The 16,004-nt window shown below is 31.8% G+C and overlaps 1 protein-coding gene across 7 annotated transcripts in view; it reads left to right on the forward strand.

The window, feature by feature from the left end:
• The first annotated feature begins 1,420 nt into the window (after positions 1-1,420).
• The window catches only part of LOC118198151 (centrosomal protein of 104 kDa), a 100,845-nt gene continuing 86,261 nt past the window's right edge, over positions 1,421-16,004 (forward strand). For 2 of the 7 annotated variants that reach the window (XM_085822463.1, XM_035369760.2), the window contains exons 1-3: positions 1,421-1,839; positions 15,570-15,661; positions 15,754-15,835. In XM_085822463.1, the coding sequence (XP_085678589.1) occupies positions 1,727-1,839; positions 15,570-15,661; positions 15,754-15,835 (287 nt within the window). In that variant the 5' untranslated portion in view covers positions 1,421-1,726. The remainder of the gene's footprint in view (positions 1,840-15,569; positions 15,662-15,753; positions 15,836-16,004) is intronic. The other 5 variants (XR_004759707.2, XM_035369757.2, XM_035369756.2 and 2 more) reach the window with 5 other exon arrangements.

A 16,004-nucleotide genomic window follows, 5' to 3' on the forward strand; every position in this document is an offset into this window, starting at 1 on the left:
TTTAAGCCTCATTTACATATAATAAAATAAGTGTCTATCATGATAAACTTACAATTGAAGGTTGCCACTTTAATAAAGATTTTACTAATTTTTTTATTAGGTCCACATCATTTTTGATATCTTCAATATACATATGCATTAAGAGATCCATTTGTGTAATAACAGGATAGTCTTTTTTTTTTAATGAAGCACTGAATTACACGTATAAATAATTATGCAGCAGTGCATCTCTATATATGTTTTTATTATTTAGAAAATGTTTACTTCATATTTCAAATAGTTGAGGAAGAGAAATATTACTTTGAAATATTTTTACTGAAGAATAATGGGGGTTTATCAGGCTAACAGAAAAAAGCAAGATGCTAAGGAAATTATTCTGTTATCAATTATACTCACAAAAATAGATGTATTTTATTCCCCAGCTTGATGAATGAATTTGCAAAAATAGTAATTTGTACTCAGTTTGGGGCTATTCAAATTAAAAACGTTTATCGCAGAAAATGCAAATTTCTAATATCTTACCTTCATATGTATTAAATGTCATTTCAACGGAGTTAAGAGTGTATCCATGTTGATCTCTTGCGTGATTTCTTAACTCTTCAAACGTTCTACATGAAAAATTGCAGGCATTAATAGGACATTTCAAATTTCCTTCAGCCACAACAGGTACTTTATGTACTTCCCGAATGTGTTCATATAAAACCTTTTTCTTTTTGCACTTTTTGCAGCAGTACATACATTCAAATACTGCTATCTTTTCATATTCCATTGTTATAACAAAAAGTTATGTACTGCAATAGAAAATAAAAACTTATTTTGTCATCAGATATATTAAGAAATGAATAAAAACTAGTAGCATATGATATTAAAATATTTAATGTTTGACACAAAAAAATGGTAGCATATGATATTAAAATATTTAATGTTTGACACAAAAAATGGTAGCATATGATATTAAAATATTTAATGTTTGACTGAAACTAACACGGCTTGCTATTCTGAAACATTTTTCATTTTTCTTTGTTCAACAAAGGAAATTTCCGCTAAATTTATCTGTTCTCAAAAGGCAATATATGAAAAATAAATAGATTACAAAAAGTTTGTCTTAAAAATAAATACTTTACAATAATTTGTAATCACATGTTTAATTACAAGCAAACAATACCTAAATTACCAATTAAAATATTTTATCAAAAAACACTTTTAGCCCGCCAAAAAATATAACTGCAGAGCTCAGCAAACAAGCAACCGAAAATGGCAGGTAATCCTGTGGGGTAAATCTAAAACATCCCGCTTTTGACGTCACATGTGACGTGTACCGTTGACCAATCAAATTTTCCTGCCGAGTTGAAATTTAGTCGCTCCCTTGCCCAAGGCCAACTTATATCAGTCGCGAAAAGTGCTGCCATCTATCCAAAGGAAGTAAATTTATTTCTGTCGCGATAGATTGAACACGAGAGTTGGAAAGGTTAAAATTCCCATGAAATTAACAAATGTATTCCACATGCGGATTTAGTCAGTTCACTGTTAGCACATGGAATAAAAATTAACGGCAAGAGCTTTTTCCTTACAGTAGTAATTTTAGAGTATTTTCACATTTGAAGACTAGCTAGGGTAGGTGGCATCATGGCACGCTTAAAGCGGTAAATGATTTTGTTTATATTCCGAATGATCGATTAGATGGATAACTAGATGCATTCCAAGGGTTTTAACTTGTAATTCCAACATGCTAAAGCGGATTGATTATTCTGTAATTAAAGTATCCGGAGAAGATGAAAACTTTCCTGCGGCAGAGTTAAATAATCAACGTCCATCAGCGAAAGGCTGGATGTCTCCTAAGTGCGTTCTTGTTTTTATTTCTTTTATTTGATACATTATTGTTTAGAATTTTGAACATTGCTTACGATATAAAATTGTACAGTGTATGTGTACAAAGAAATTACATTTTAGCATGAAATTATGTAATTTGTATTTAAATTGTATGGCATAAAAATTCTCGGTTGATCTTTACATTATGGTAACTTGGCGTTTTTTTTGGCGACAATTTGGCGACCAACTCTCCTACAGCAACCCTCTATTTTTTTTTTCCCGCCGCCATTTTGTCTTCACGAAGTAAAGACATGTTTCTTTTCTTTTTATCTACTGAACACTTCTTCCAACAATCTACTAGCCGAATTACACCTATGCTAGAAATTTTATCTAACAAAACTGCTTAATCATGACAAATATTCACTGCAAAATTGGGAAAACGTGCACAATACCATACTCCTTACGCGTTTTTCAAAATAACACATACACATAAACCATGTACACGCCGACTTATTTTTACTTAAAAAAACATCCCAGAATTGCACAAAAATGGCATTGCGCATACTCTTCACTATATCCATGTACACTGCTTTTTTCTCATAAATTAGAAAAATTTTACGAAAATACATGACAATTTTCTCTATCTTTAAACCCGGTAAAAAGAACATATATGAAATTACCTGATCGCGAAAAAGTATTTACCCTTTACAAATATGAACATTTCCACATATAAAATAAATAAAATATCCAAAAACTTTTACCTCTAATTCATCTATTACATTATACACGTCACCAACGAATTCATACCGCAAGCATTACAAATACTTAATATCAAATATTTAAATTATTTCCATGCACGTTTATTTCAACTTAAACGTATACCAAATTCCTACAAACATAAAATTCACAAAATAACTATCATTTCATTAAAATATAATTAAATTCAAAAACACTACTTAAAATATAAATGAGCACATACATTAAATTAATAAAAATTACCTTACAATCCTAATTACTTTAAACTAAATCATTGCTAATAACAATTTTCCCAATAATACAAAATTCCTTTCCACCTTACATTTAGAACAATGCATAAAAATAATATCCTCAAATAATTAAAAATACTAACTTACCTAATCTTCTTCAGAATCTTGATTACGTGTCCGATAAACTTTTCTTTAGTTACGGCCATGGGATCCAAAAATTCACGAACACTGTTTCACACAACACAGAATAAACCAAATACAAAATTTCCAGATTTGTTCCCGATTTCCCCCCCTTTTTCTGATTCAAGAACCGTAATTCGTCCATTAATATCACATGACATATCCCATGATCTCTCATTTCCCTCACACAAAATAATGCGTAATCGGAACTGAGTACTGCTCACATTATTACCAAAGTCCCAGGTAGTAACCTTTATCGCCTCCAAAATGTCGCCAAACTACCAGTTACCATATTGTAAAGATCAACGAAATTCTCTATATTCGAATTGTGTTCTGTATTTGTGAACATCCATGCGAATGATTTTACTTAGTTTTCCAAAAAACGATTTACTTTCGATATAAAAAAGTGTTGTTCGAACATCTGTCTGTGGTTATGGTAGTCCATTTCATGACTCCTGCTAACCATATTTATAATTTATATGTATCCATTCCAAACTGATAAGCAAGGTATTTCTGTAATCTTCTGTAAATTTCCAGTATGAAAAAACATGTCAGTGTAAAATTTTAAATTTAACAAATGATGTTTGTTTATCTAGATTAAATAAATCTTCCAATTTCAAGAATCAAACATAGTGCCTCTTTTTTAGGAGCCCAATAAAAAAGGCGGTAAACATAGTGCCTTTTTTTTAGGAATACAAAGCTATTCTGAAAAGAGTGATATATGTCTGATCACCTTCAAAATCAGTAGAGAGTTAATTCAAAATTTATGCCAATGTAAGGTTTCATTTTTTGCCTAATTTTATATAATCATTACATTTAAAATTACATATTGAAATTTATTCTAATCCTAGTAGTGGAATGAATAGGCTACGTAAAATTTAGCTAATCTCTGGAATATGGTAACAGGTCGTTTGGCAATAAAGGTTACTAGCTAGCAGTGTATATGGATATAGTTAAAAGTGTGCAATTCTGAGATGTTCTTTTAAGTGAAAATAGGTCGACGTGTACATGGATGATACCGTGCATGTGCAATTCGTAAAAATGCGGCAAGCAGTGGGCGATTCTGCACTTTGTCCCAATTTCGCACCTAATCTTCGTCATGATTAAGCACTTTTGTTCCATAAAAGTTCTAGCATAAGCATAATTCGGCTAGCAGATTGTTGAAAAAAAAATGTTGGAAATGTTGAGTAAAAAAAAAAAGAAAACATGCCTTTACTTCGTGAAAACAAAATGGCATCCAAACAAAAACTAGCAGGTTGCTGTAGCAGGGTTGGTCGCCAAATTTTTGCCAAAAATTTATTAAGTTACCGTAATCCAAAGATAAACATGAAATTTTTTAATTTTTTCATGCATGTAATATAAATGTAGGTCAGTTTTCCTCGATATCAGGATCGTGTTCAGAAATGCATGCATGTGTTCATGTATGCGTGTATATGTACTGTAAAAGCCCGAAGTCTGGTATATTCTAGGTTTTACTGAAAATTCTGGTAAATTCTAGGTTTTTTAAGGCTTGGTAAAAGGCCGAAATGGAATCATATTAAAGCATACTTTGGACGATGAAACCTAGGATTTTTCAGACTTTGGATTTTTACCATAATATATATACAGTCAAAAATTGTTAATTCGGAAACGCATAACCCAGAATGATCTATAATCCGGACCTCAAAGCTACAAACTCTCTGCGCATGCGTCGCATTGATGCATGCGCATAGGCATTTACGCGTGCACGTAAGACCTTTACGGCTGCGAATATGCGTGTGCGCATGCGCGTTTAATGTATAACAGATGGTATAAGCTAAGCTAAAATTATCTAATTCAGTTATTGTTGCAGATTGCATTGTTCCTTAATCTTCGAATTGGTTCCGGCTTATTATTTTTTGCAGACTGTTAGAGCAATTTTATAAAAGTAAGCTTGAACTTTCGATTATGTCAAATAGAATTTCCAATATATACAGTCAAAAGTCGTTATTTCGGACACCCATAATCCGGAATGATCTATAATCCGGACCTCAAAACTCGACGCATGCGAATAAGACTTTTACGGCTGCGAATATGCATGTGCGCATGCGCGTTTAATGTATAACGGATGGTATAAGCTAAGCTAAAATTATCTAATTCAGTTAATGTTGCAGATTGTGTTGTTCCTTAATCTTCTAATTGGATCCGGCGTATTATTTTTTGCAGACCGTTAGAGCAATTTTATAAAAGTAAGCTTGAACTTTCGATTATGTCAAATAGAATTTCCGATATACATTTACTAATACGTAGAGGCCTTTTCTTCAGGGCAGATGTTTTTATTTTATTCGGCTTATAATTCCTTACTGAATGTAGTATTTCATCTCGATGTACTCCGTCTTTGATATGATTTAAATCAAGTTCCTTGTCATTATAATTCGTTTCCAATAGTGAAGAAAGTGATACAGAGGTTATTGAAAACAAAAAAATTTCGATTGACAAATTAGTCTGTATTCTCGACACAGCAATTATAGGACTTGAACAGCGGAACTTTGTAACTGAACAAGAAATTATGTCTGTTTAATAGAATTAAAGAGAAAGTATTATCACATGAAACGAAGCAACTTAAACAACTTACATTGAAAGAAATGTTTAATAAAGTAAACAAATAAATATTAAGCTTTTTCTTTTTGTAAATTTTGATACCCTTTAGATCATAATTGTTCTTTATTTCATAAATTACGGTTTTATATTTTTAATTTTATAATTTCTGCATGCCATCTTACCAGATTTAAACTGATGATCTATAATCTGGAATCGCTGAAGGCCCGACGAATCTGGATTAACGACTTTTGACTGTTTTGACTGTATTTACTAATATGTAAAGAATCTGCAAAGCGAAAGTATGTTTTGAAATCCGAAATCTGTTTATCAATTTCACGCTGCTCTGCGGCGGGAAGGGGGGAAACGCCGTGGCGCGCAATGAATTGAAAGTTGATCTGTCAGCACTATCCTTTTCTTCAGGGCAGATGATTTTATTTTATTTGGCTTATAATTCCTTTAGTATTTCATCTCGATGTACTCCGTCTTTGATATGACTTAAATCAAGTTCCTCGTCATTATAATTCATTTTTGATAGTGAAGAAAGTGACTTAGAGGTTATTGAAAACGAATAAATTTCGATTGACAAATTAGTCAGTATTCTCGACAAGCAATTATAGGACTTGAACAGCGGAACTTTGTAACTAAATAAGAAATTATGTCTGTTTAATAGAATTAAAGAGAAAATATTATCACATGGAATGAAGCAACTTAAACAACTTACATTGAAAGAAGTGTTTAATAAAGTAAACAAATAAATATTAAGCTTTTTCTTTTTTTAAATTTTGATACCCTTTAGATCATAATTGTTCTTTATTTCATAAATTACAGTTTCATATTTTTAATTTTGTAATTTCTGCATGCCATCTTACCAGATTTAAACTGATGATCTATAATACGGAAAAATCGAAAATCCGGAATCGCCGAAGTCCCGACGAGTCCGGATTAACGTCTTTTGACTGTATATTTGTGTATATACGTGTATATGCACATACATACAAACATACGTTCATACATTTTTGAATCTGGTCCCAATAACAGAACAGTACCGAAAAATATTACATTATGTAACCCTTTGTACGGTTTCCGTGACTGTAGTTGGTAAGATTAAAAAAAAGAGCTTTGGTTTGAGAAATGGCGAAGGAGTATGTTGTATTACTCAACGAGAAAGCTGCTGTCTTTCCTCTTCTGTAATTGTTCTGCTTCATTTTACTTTTTATTTAACCACGAAAACTTGTGCTAAGTTTCAAAATAAGTATTTAAAACCCAACTGGTCTCACTAGTTCCATCACGGAAGTTCAGCATGTTACAGGTAAAATTTACTGGTGGCAGCAGTGGGATAAGAAATCCATGGAAGCAGATTGCGGACATCAGTCCAGGTAAAGAGGAATACCAGGCTCCTAAATGCAGCTGATCTTTAAGATTTGGGATAGCAGAGTCGTAGCTAGGGTTTTCAGCGCCCAGGGACAACTGAAGATTTCGCGCCCCCTACTGCTTGCCAAGGATGAAAATAATTTAATTCTAAATGTCGTAACATCAGTTTGGCGCCCCTTGGATTCTGTGCCCGGGAACAGATGCCCCCCTTTGCCCCCCTCTAGCTACGCCCCTGTGGGATAGTCAATGTCCAAAGATCATCAGCATCTTGTGGGACCATTCCATGTTCAAAAATATTTCCACTAGGAAAATGTAAAAATTTCATCTGTTTAGGAAATTACAACGAATACCAGGGTCATCTTTAAGTTTTAGGCACCATCAGTGTTTTAGGCATCATCAAGTGATGCGTTGTGAAGTGTAAAGTGTCTGGTCCATGTTCATAAAAATCTGAAGTTGTGATTAACAGATTCTTCATTATTCCAGACATCAAGTCTAAAAATCCAGGTAGGTAAGTACCTTGGATTTTTATATTGAGGCAGGGAGTTAAATTATTTTATGTTATTTTTGTAATTTAATTACACATGTTCTTTGTAATGGAAAATGAGCAAAAGTTTAAAAAAAAAAAAAAAATTGAGCAAATTACAAAGAATTGAGTAAAGATGACTGGTGCATAACCACCAGTTTGTTAATGAGGCAATCACACATTTGCTGGGAACTCTGCTCCCACAAGGCAAAGGAAAATCGATGGGCATACACTTTCAACACAGAGATGAATGAACTGCCTCTTCATTCATTAGATATGACTCAAAGTTTTCACAAAGAGAAAGTAATGATTTAAAAATATCAAATTACAAGTTTTATTGTAAATTTACCAGGGAAGAAGAAAGAGGGCTGATCTTTGGAATATGGTAACTGGTAGTATGGTGACATTTTGGAGGCGATAAAGGTTACTACCTAGGACTTTGGTAATAATGTGAGAAGTACTCAGTTCCGATTACGCATTATTTTGTGTGAGGGAAATGAGAGATCATGAGATATGTCATGTGACATTAATGGACGAATTACAGTTCTTTAATCGGAAAAGGGGGGAAATCTGGAAAAAATCTGGAAATTTTGTATTTAGCTTTATTCTGTGTTGTGTGAAACAGTGTTGGTTAATTTTTGGATCCCATGGCCCTAACTAAAGTGAATTCGAAATGGGTATTTAGGCATTGTGATAAAGAGAATTTTGCTTTTTATTTAGCGGAGGAAGTATGGAGGAAAAATTCGCAGAAAAAATCTTTCAATAATTTTATTGAATGAATTAGAAAAGTGTATCTGACTTGTAATCAAGATTCTGAAGAAGATTAGGTAAGTTAGTATTTTTAATTATTTGAGGATATTATTTTTATGCATTGTTCTAAATGTAAGGAGTAAATAAAATAATATGGTATTATTGGAAAATTGTTATTAGCAATGATTTAGTTTAAAGTAGTTAGGATTGTAAGCTAATTTTTATTAATTTAATGTATGTGCTTATTTATATTTTAAGTAGTGTTTTTGAATTTAATTATATTTTAATTAAATGATAGTTATTTTGTGAATTATATGTTTGTAGGAATTTGGTATACGTTTCAGTGGAAGTAAACGTGCATGGAAATAATTTAAATATTTGACACTAAGTATTTGTAACCATTTATAATGTTTGCGGTATGAATTCGTTGGTGACGTTTATAATATAATAGATAATTTAGAGGTAAAAGTTTTTGGGTATTTTATTTATTTTATACGTGGAAATGTTCATCTTTGGAAAGCGTATATACTTTTTCGTGATCAGGTAATTTCATATATGTTCTTTTTACCGGATTTAAAGATTCACAAAATTTTCATGCATTTTCGTGAAATTTTTCTAATTTATGAGAAAAAAGCAGTGTACATGGATATAGTGAAGAGTGTGCGCAATGCCATTTTTGTGCAATTCTGGGATTTTTTTAAGTAAAAATAAGTCGACGTGTTCATGGTTTAGTGATATTTTAATTAAATGATAGTTATTTTGTGAATTTTATGCTTGTAGGAATTTGGTATACGTTTCAGTTGAAGTAAACGTGTATGGAAATAATTTAAATATTTGACACTAAGTATTTGTAACCATTTTTAATGTTTTGCTATGAATTCGTTGGTGACGTTTATAATAGATAATTTAGAGGTAAAAGTTTTTGGATATTTTATTTATATTATACGTGGAAATGTTCATTCTTGGATAGGGTATATACTTTTTCGCGATCAGGTAATTTTATATATGTGCTTTTTACAGAGTTTAGAGATTCAGAAAATTTTCCTGCATTTTCGTGCAAATTTTTGTAATTTATGAGAAAATAGCAGTGTAGATGGATAAAGTCAAGAGTGTGCGCAATGCCATTTTTGTGCAATTCTGGGATGTTTTTTTAAGTAAAAATAAGTCGACGTGTACATGGTTACTGTGTATGTGCGATTTTGAAAAACGCGACAAGGAGTTTGCGATTCTGCACTTTTTCCCAATTTTGCAGTTAATATTTGTCATGATTAAGCAGTTTTGTTCCATAAAATTTGTAGCATAAGTGTAATTCGGCTAGCAGATTGTTGGAAAAAGTGTTGAGCAAATAAAAAGAAATGAAACATGTCTTTACTTCGTGAAGACAAAATGGCGGCGAAAAAAAATAGAGGGCTGCTGTAGCAGAGTTGGTCGCGAAATTTTCACCAAAAAATCGTTAAGTTACCATAATCTAAAGATCAACCAGAAAGAGCTACTGTTCGCCATCTCATTATACTAAAGCCTTATATGGAAATGCCTAAAAGGAATAATTATGCTTATTTCATAAATGATGTAAACCAAATTAATAATGAAGTGGTTTTTTTCTTATGTTTGGTTTGGTTTATGTGATTAAGGCAAATCCTCGAGGGCTATCTGCTTAAGGGGAGAGAAAGCTTTGTGGAGGACTTTCTAAGGGAAACTTGCTCGTATACACGCTACACATGGGGCAAACCACGAAAATGGCTATGCAGCCATCCCGTTCGCTGGATTCGGACCAAACTACCAGTGTTCAGCGAATTTACCGCTCGGCCGCGGTCATCCTTTTTCTTATGTTGATGCCACTTCAAATATTTATGATTATTTTAATGTCATTAAGTGCAGTAAGTTCAGGATCAAGTTTTGCATCTCTACAAAGAGATTTCTAGATATTGATAAACAAATATCTTCATGGCTTTCCTTTTCAGCCTGAATAAATATATAATGAATATAGGTTTTAAAAATGTATATTGTATAATACTTGTTTGCAGAAAAACTGTAAAATTCTGTTTTGTATGTGTGTTATTTAGTTTTTAGTAATTAGTTATGTGCTTTTTATGCTGCCCTCAGTATAAGTTTCGTATTTTTATCCTTGATACTTAACCCATCGTAGTGTAACTATTTATGTTTTACATTCATAATTTTTTTGCTGACTTTATGTGCCTTTAGCAGTGATAATTAAGCAAGAGATCGGACTCCTAGAACCAACTCCCCCAGAGAGGGAAGGGGTTGTGACAAATATCAGGTTTGACAGAACATCAAGTTTATATTAGAGAACTTCCTTTTCTCACGGGAACATACCCCTGTGTCTGCTACAAAGGCTGGAAAGGATTCAAGGAAAAGGCTTAATAAGGACAACCCCCTTGGGAGTTTTCTGTGGACCTAGTTGGTAAATTTAAAAAAGGGATTAATACTTACCTGCTATCACAACCATCTTATAAGTAGTAGCCAAATTTTCAGAAAGTGCCAAACTCTGGCAACCATGATCATAACAATCATTTCAGTCAAGCAATGCCACCATTTTTTCATATACGTTCTTTTTTATTGTATTCCAAGTTCCAACGATTTTTATGCACAAATTGTGATATTTTTTGCCTTAAATTCAGTTTTAAAATATGAGCTTGTGAAATTCACCAGCAATGGAAGAAACTATGGTAAAATTTCAGCAGTAATACAGAATTTTGCTGAAAATTTTCTAAAGGAAGCAACAAGGAAATGCGTTTTCTAGATAGGCAGTATTGCCGAAGATTGCACAAAGCCAAGTCTCCTCAATACTCTGATTTTTTTAAAGAGAAAACATATTGCTATGTACTTTGGTGAAGAATAACAGGGAAAAAAAAATTACAAAAAGCTTTGAAAAAAATTTTAAATGTATGACATAATTCTTATTTAATAATTCAAACATGTGTTTTTAAATTGCTAAAATAGGTTTTCTTTTCCTATGTTGATATTGTTTACCAAACTTACTACAGTCAAAAGTCGTTAATTCGGACACCCATAATCCGGACCTCCAAGCTACAAACTTTCTGCACATGCGTCGCGTTGACGCATGCGCGTAAGACCTTTACAGCTGCGAATGTGCATGTGTGCATGCGCAAAATACGTTTACGAATGCGCGTTTAATGCATAACGGACGGTATAAGCTAAGCTAAAATTATCTAATTCAGTTAATGTTGCAGATTGTGTTGTTCCTTAATCTTTGAATTGGATCCGGCTTATTATTTTTTGCAGACTGTTAGAGCAATTTTATAAAAGTAAGCTTGAACTTTCGATTATGTCAAATAGAATTTCTGATATACATTTACTAATATGTAAAGGATCTACAAAGCGAAAATATGTTTCGAAGTCCATTAAACAAAAAGTGGAATTGCTGCAAAAATGGATAAAGGCATATCCTTTGATTATCTAACCATTCCGAAATCTGTTTATCAATTTCACGCTGCTCTGCGGCTGGAAGGGGGGACGCCGCAGCATGCAATGAATTGGAAGTTGATCTGTCAGCACTATCCTTATTTTCAGGGCAGATGTTTTTGTTTTATTTGGCTTATAATTCCTTACTAAATGTAGTATTTCATCTCGATGTACTCCGTCTTTGATATGATTTAAATCAAATTCCTCGTCATTATAATTCGCTTCTGATAGCGAAGAAAGTGACACAGAGGTTAGTGAAAACGAAAAAATTTTGATTGACAAATTAGTCGGTATTCTCGACACAGCAATTATAGGACTTGAACAGCAGAACTTTGTAACTGAACAAGAAATTATGTCTGTTTATAGAATTAAAGAGAAAGTATTATCACATAAAAAATGAAGCAACCTAAACAACTTACATTGAAAGAAATGTTTAATAAAGTAAACAAATAAATATTAACTTTTTTTTGTAACTTTTGATACCCTTTAGGTCATAATTGTTCTTTATTTCATAAATTACGGTTTCATATTTTTAATTTTATAATTTCTGCATGCCATCTTACCAGATTTAAACTGATGATCAATAATCCGGAAAAATCGATAATCCGGAATTGCCGAAGTCCCGATGAGTCCGGATTAACGACTTTTGACTGTATAAATATTGATAGTTTGGAAATCTTTCTAAAAATGGAGGCACAAAAACTACCAATTTGCACATGCTAAGTAACTTTTACATTTCCATTCTTGAAAAATTACCAAATTGTACCAAGATTGTTGCAAAAGTATGCATGTACCAAGAGCTTTTATCAGAGAAAAGCTGCTATCTTTCCCCTTCTGTAACTTTGCTGTTTAATTTTACTTTTTATTTAACAAAGAAAACTTTAAGTTTCAAAATAAATATTTAAAATACGACTGGTCTGAGTATTTCTATCATGGAAGTTTGGCACATTATAGTACCACTTTGCTCATATTCTGAGAAATAAACAATTAAAAAAAACTTAAATGTAAGTAATAACTATCTTGGCCAGTGAAATGTCTGACAAACAAGGATGATATGATTTACAATTTTATTTAAAACTACTAATTCAGAAACTGAGCAGTTGTGCTTTTCAGCAAATGCAAATTTTCGGGCAGTTCTACTTGCTCTCAAACAAGAGTTGATATATTGAAAGAATATGAAGTAGAGTACTTCTAAGTAAATACTATATTACTGCCTGGTTAAACTTACTGAAAATACATGTTGGAGACTGTATTTTGCAATACCAGTGCTGAATGCATAAAATGAATCTTAATGGGTACATATTTATGAAAGAATTCAAAGAATTAAATACCATAGTAGCCAAAACAAAACAGCTACTACTATTTCTACTTTAACCGAAGAAAATGTAATAATCCAAAGTGCATACTTTGGACACCTCAACTGGTAGCATAATTTTATCTTGCACTTCTTATAACCAGATGAAATTCGTGGTTTGAAATTAATTCATTAGAACGAATATATAGAGCATATTACTGTTTTTTGATTGACTCTTTGAGGATGACAACATAAGTATTGGTTTCCTAAAGGAATTTTTGGAAAATACAGTTCTACATCATAAAATATATTTCAGATCACTTTTATTTTTGAATTCTGCCCCAAAATTATAAAATTGATTTCAAATTTAGTAGGAAAAATCATGCATTTTCTTATATCATTGTGGGCTCAGTTAGATTAGCCTTTCTCTGATTTGTTTCCCCATTGGTTAATTGTTAAAATTTTTTAAAAGGTAAAGAATTCATTTGGAAAATGTGACAAAACTAACAATTAACAATTAACTTCAAGTAGTTAATTTTAATATATTTTCTCATTATTTCTGAATATGATTTATGCAGTTCATTATTATACCTGTGTTCGTATGAGTGATCGATGTTTACAGCACTAAAAATTTAATAGTACTGTTCTGTTATTGGAACTAGACTCGGATATCATCAAAAGTAAAAAATTTTTGGGGAAAAAAAATTAAAACATTAAAAATAATTACCGAAATATTTATGATACAATTAAGTTGAAAAAAAATCAGAGAGGAAAAAATGACATAACAGATATTTGTAAAATTAGAATTTTTTAATATAAATTAAACAACTTTCCAAAGATATCAGGGGGAAAAATTTGGTTAGTGAATGAAAATTAACACTGAGTCATAAAACCGTGGATATCTTTCAAAATGTCCAAAAACATTCTCTTTAAACACGTTGACTGCCAACTACGAGATAACTTGTAGATTGCATTCTTTTCTAGGACTCTAACTACGAGTTATCTCGTACTTGCCATTTTTGTGCAGCTACAATTAAACTAGGAATATAGCAATGCTAATATTGATAGATGGCTTATGGGAAAAGAACAAAAAATCAATGCTGGCTTGTAATGAACAGAAAATTTATTAAAAAATAAACAAAAAATAGAATTATAAAAATTAATAACATAATATGATTAAATCGATTTGGCCTCTTGGACCGGAATCCGAAAAGTGCCATGACAGTCGATGTGTTAAGATACTTTTGATACCACATGAACTCAGTCAAATAAGAATCTAAATGTTCTGGTCAGTACTGCATTGTCATTTATTTCACCATTTCATACTGCTCCGTAACCTTCCAATAGCTTGTGTGTGAAAACCAGTATCTGGATCAATAAATTTATGTTTATGGTTAACATAGAAATGTTCAAAATCTGGCCTCTTTTAATTTTTAAGTATACTCTTTCCAGCAGTCTCAGTATATTGTAGTACCATCAATAATATTTTCTTCCGATAACTTTAAGCAAAATTCTGGGAGGATGGTTAGACATAGCAACTTAAAAACATTCTTTTGTTTCTTGGCAAATCCCACCGTACATCCTCTGAGGCGGAAGGATATGATCAACATTGTTTTTTCGACATGAAAACAGACTTTTGTTAATTTATGTTCAACAGTGTTATCAGTGCTGCCTGTTTTAACTGATGGTCTAGATATTAATACATGGTCACAGACTTCTCTTATGTAACTGTTTGTCAACAATGCAGTGATTCATATCAAGTTGATACTGACCAAATTCAAAGGAAGTTAACTCTAAACACCATGTATAAATGTATTGAATTACTATTAGGAAACTAATTCTCTATCAAACCAGTTTTGAGAACGCCATCCTTTTCCTTTCGCGGCACATCATATCTTCACAACTCCATTAAGTGTTTCCTTCGAAATGAATTAGAGCTACATTTTATGGTTTTTCATGCACTTTCTTTCAAAGAGAATAATTTTGTGTTCCTGAAGAAATTGTATTGAAGATGTCTCATCATTATGTAAGTCCCAACTTCTCATATCCATGGCAAATACAATAATAATAAAAACACAGGTGATTGTTACAATCTTTAGAATTTGTATTTTTGTTGCCAGTTTTTAAAAGGCATTCTTTTCCTTTTTAAAAAATAAACATTGGCTACTTCATATGAACCAATCTCTCTGCAAGTTTAGCAAAATATTTGGTGATGACTCTTGGCCCCAATAATAGAACAATATCAGTTTGTTTTAGGACTTTCTTTATAAAAGACCTAGATGAGTTTCATGTACCTTAGTGTAGATCCAGATTTCAAAGCTGTACATCACGATAGGTCTTAGTATAGTTTTTAGGAAAGTAGTTTTGCCCCCTTTTTAAATAATTTTGATTTAAAAAAAAAGCCATAAAAACTTAAACTGACAGCAGTAATATGTTTCTTAATTTCTATATCTCTATTGTTTTGAGAGTTTACATCTGAGCCAAGATAAACAAAACTATTCTCTTACTCAAGTATATGATTTCCTATTTAAAGCTTAGTGTGATTTACTAGCTGTTTTGTAACCAACATATATTTGGAACAACTGTTAGAATAATGTATATTTTTGATTATTTTCTCTTCAGAAACGATAACGTAAATTATTTTGTTACGTAGATTTTGCCCATATCCTCAAGTTTTAATTATTCGTCTTGAAACAAAGGCCAGGCTGTGTAAATTCCAAGTATTATCTCATCAGTTTTCAATATGTAAGTATTTTTATTTAAGTCGCGTGACTATTAAATATATTTGTAAAATAAATGATATTACTTTAGTGACATTACAAACTTTATTATTTTAGCTTCAAAGCTGGAGCTGTATATTGGGGATGTAAAAAAAGGACTTCCTGAGTTGTTTCAGAATGTTTCGTGGGAGAAACAAGGGTAAAACTTAACATACAATGTTTGTAATAATAAGTTATTTGCGAAAAATGTTTCTAACTGAAGAAAAGCTGTACTTAGTAGCTGCAAATGGAATGACATTGTATATCATTATTTAAGGCAAGTCTGTACTTGGAAACTTTATATAATCTATTGTTAGCATTCTACCAAT

Source organism: Stegodyphus dumicola, chromosome 1 (assembly GCF_044657685.1).
Source record: "Stegodyphus dumicola isolate Sdum_Otavi_A_Nest chromosome 1, ASM4465768v1".
Taxonomy (NCBI): domain Eukaryota; kingdom Metazoa; phylum Arthropoda; class Arachnida; order Araneae; family Eresidae; genus Stegodyphus; species Stegodyphus dumicola.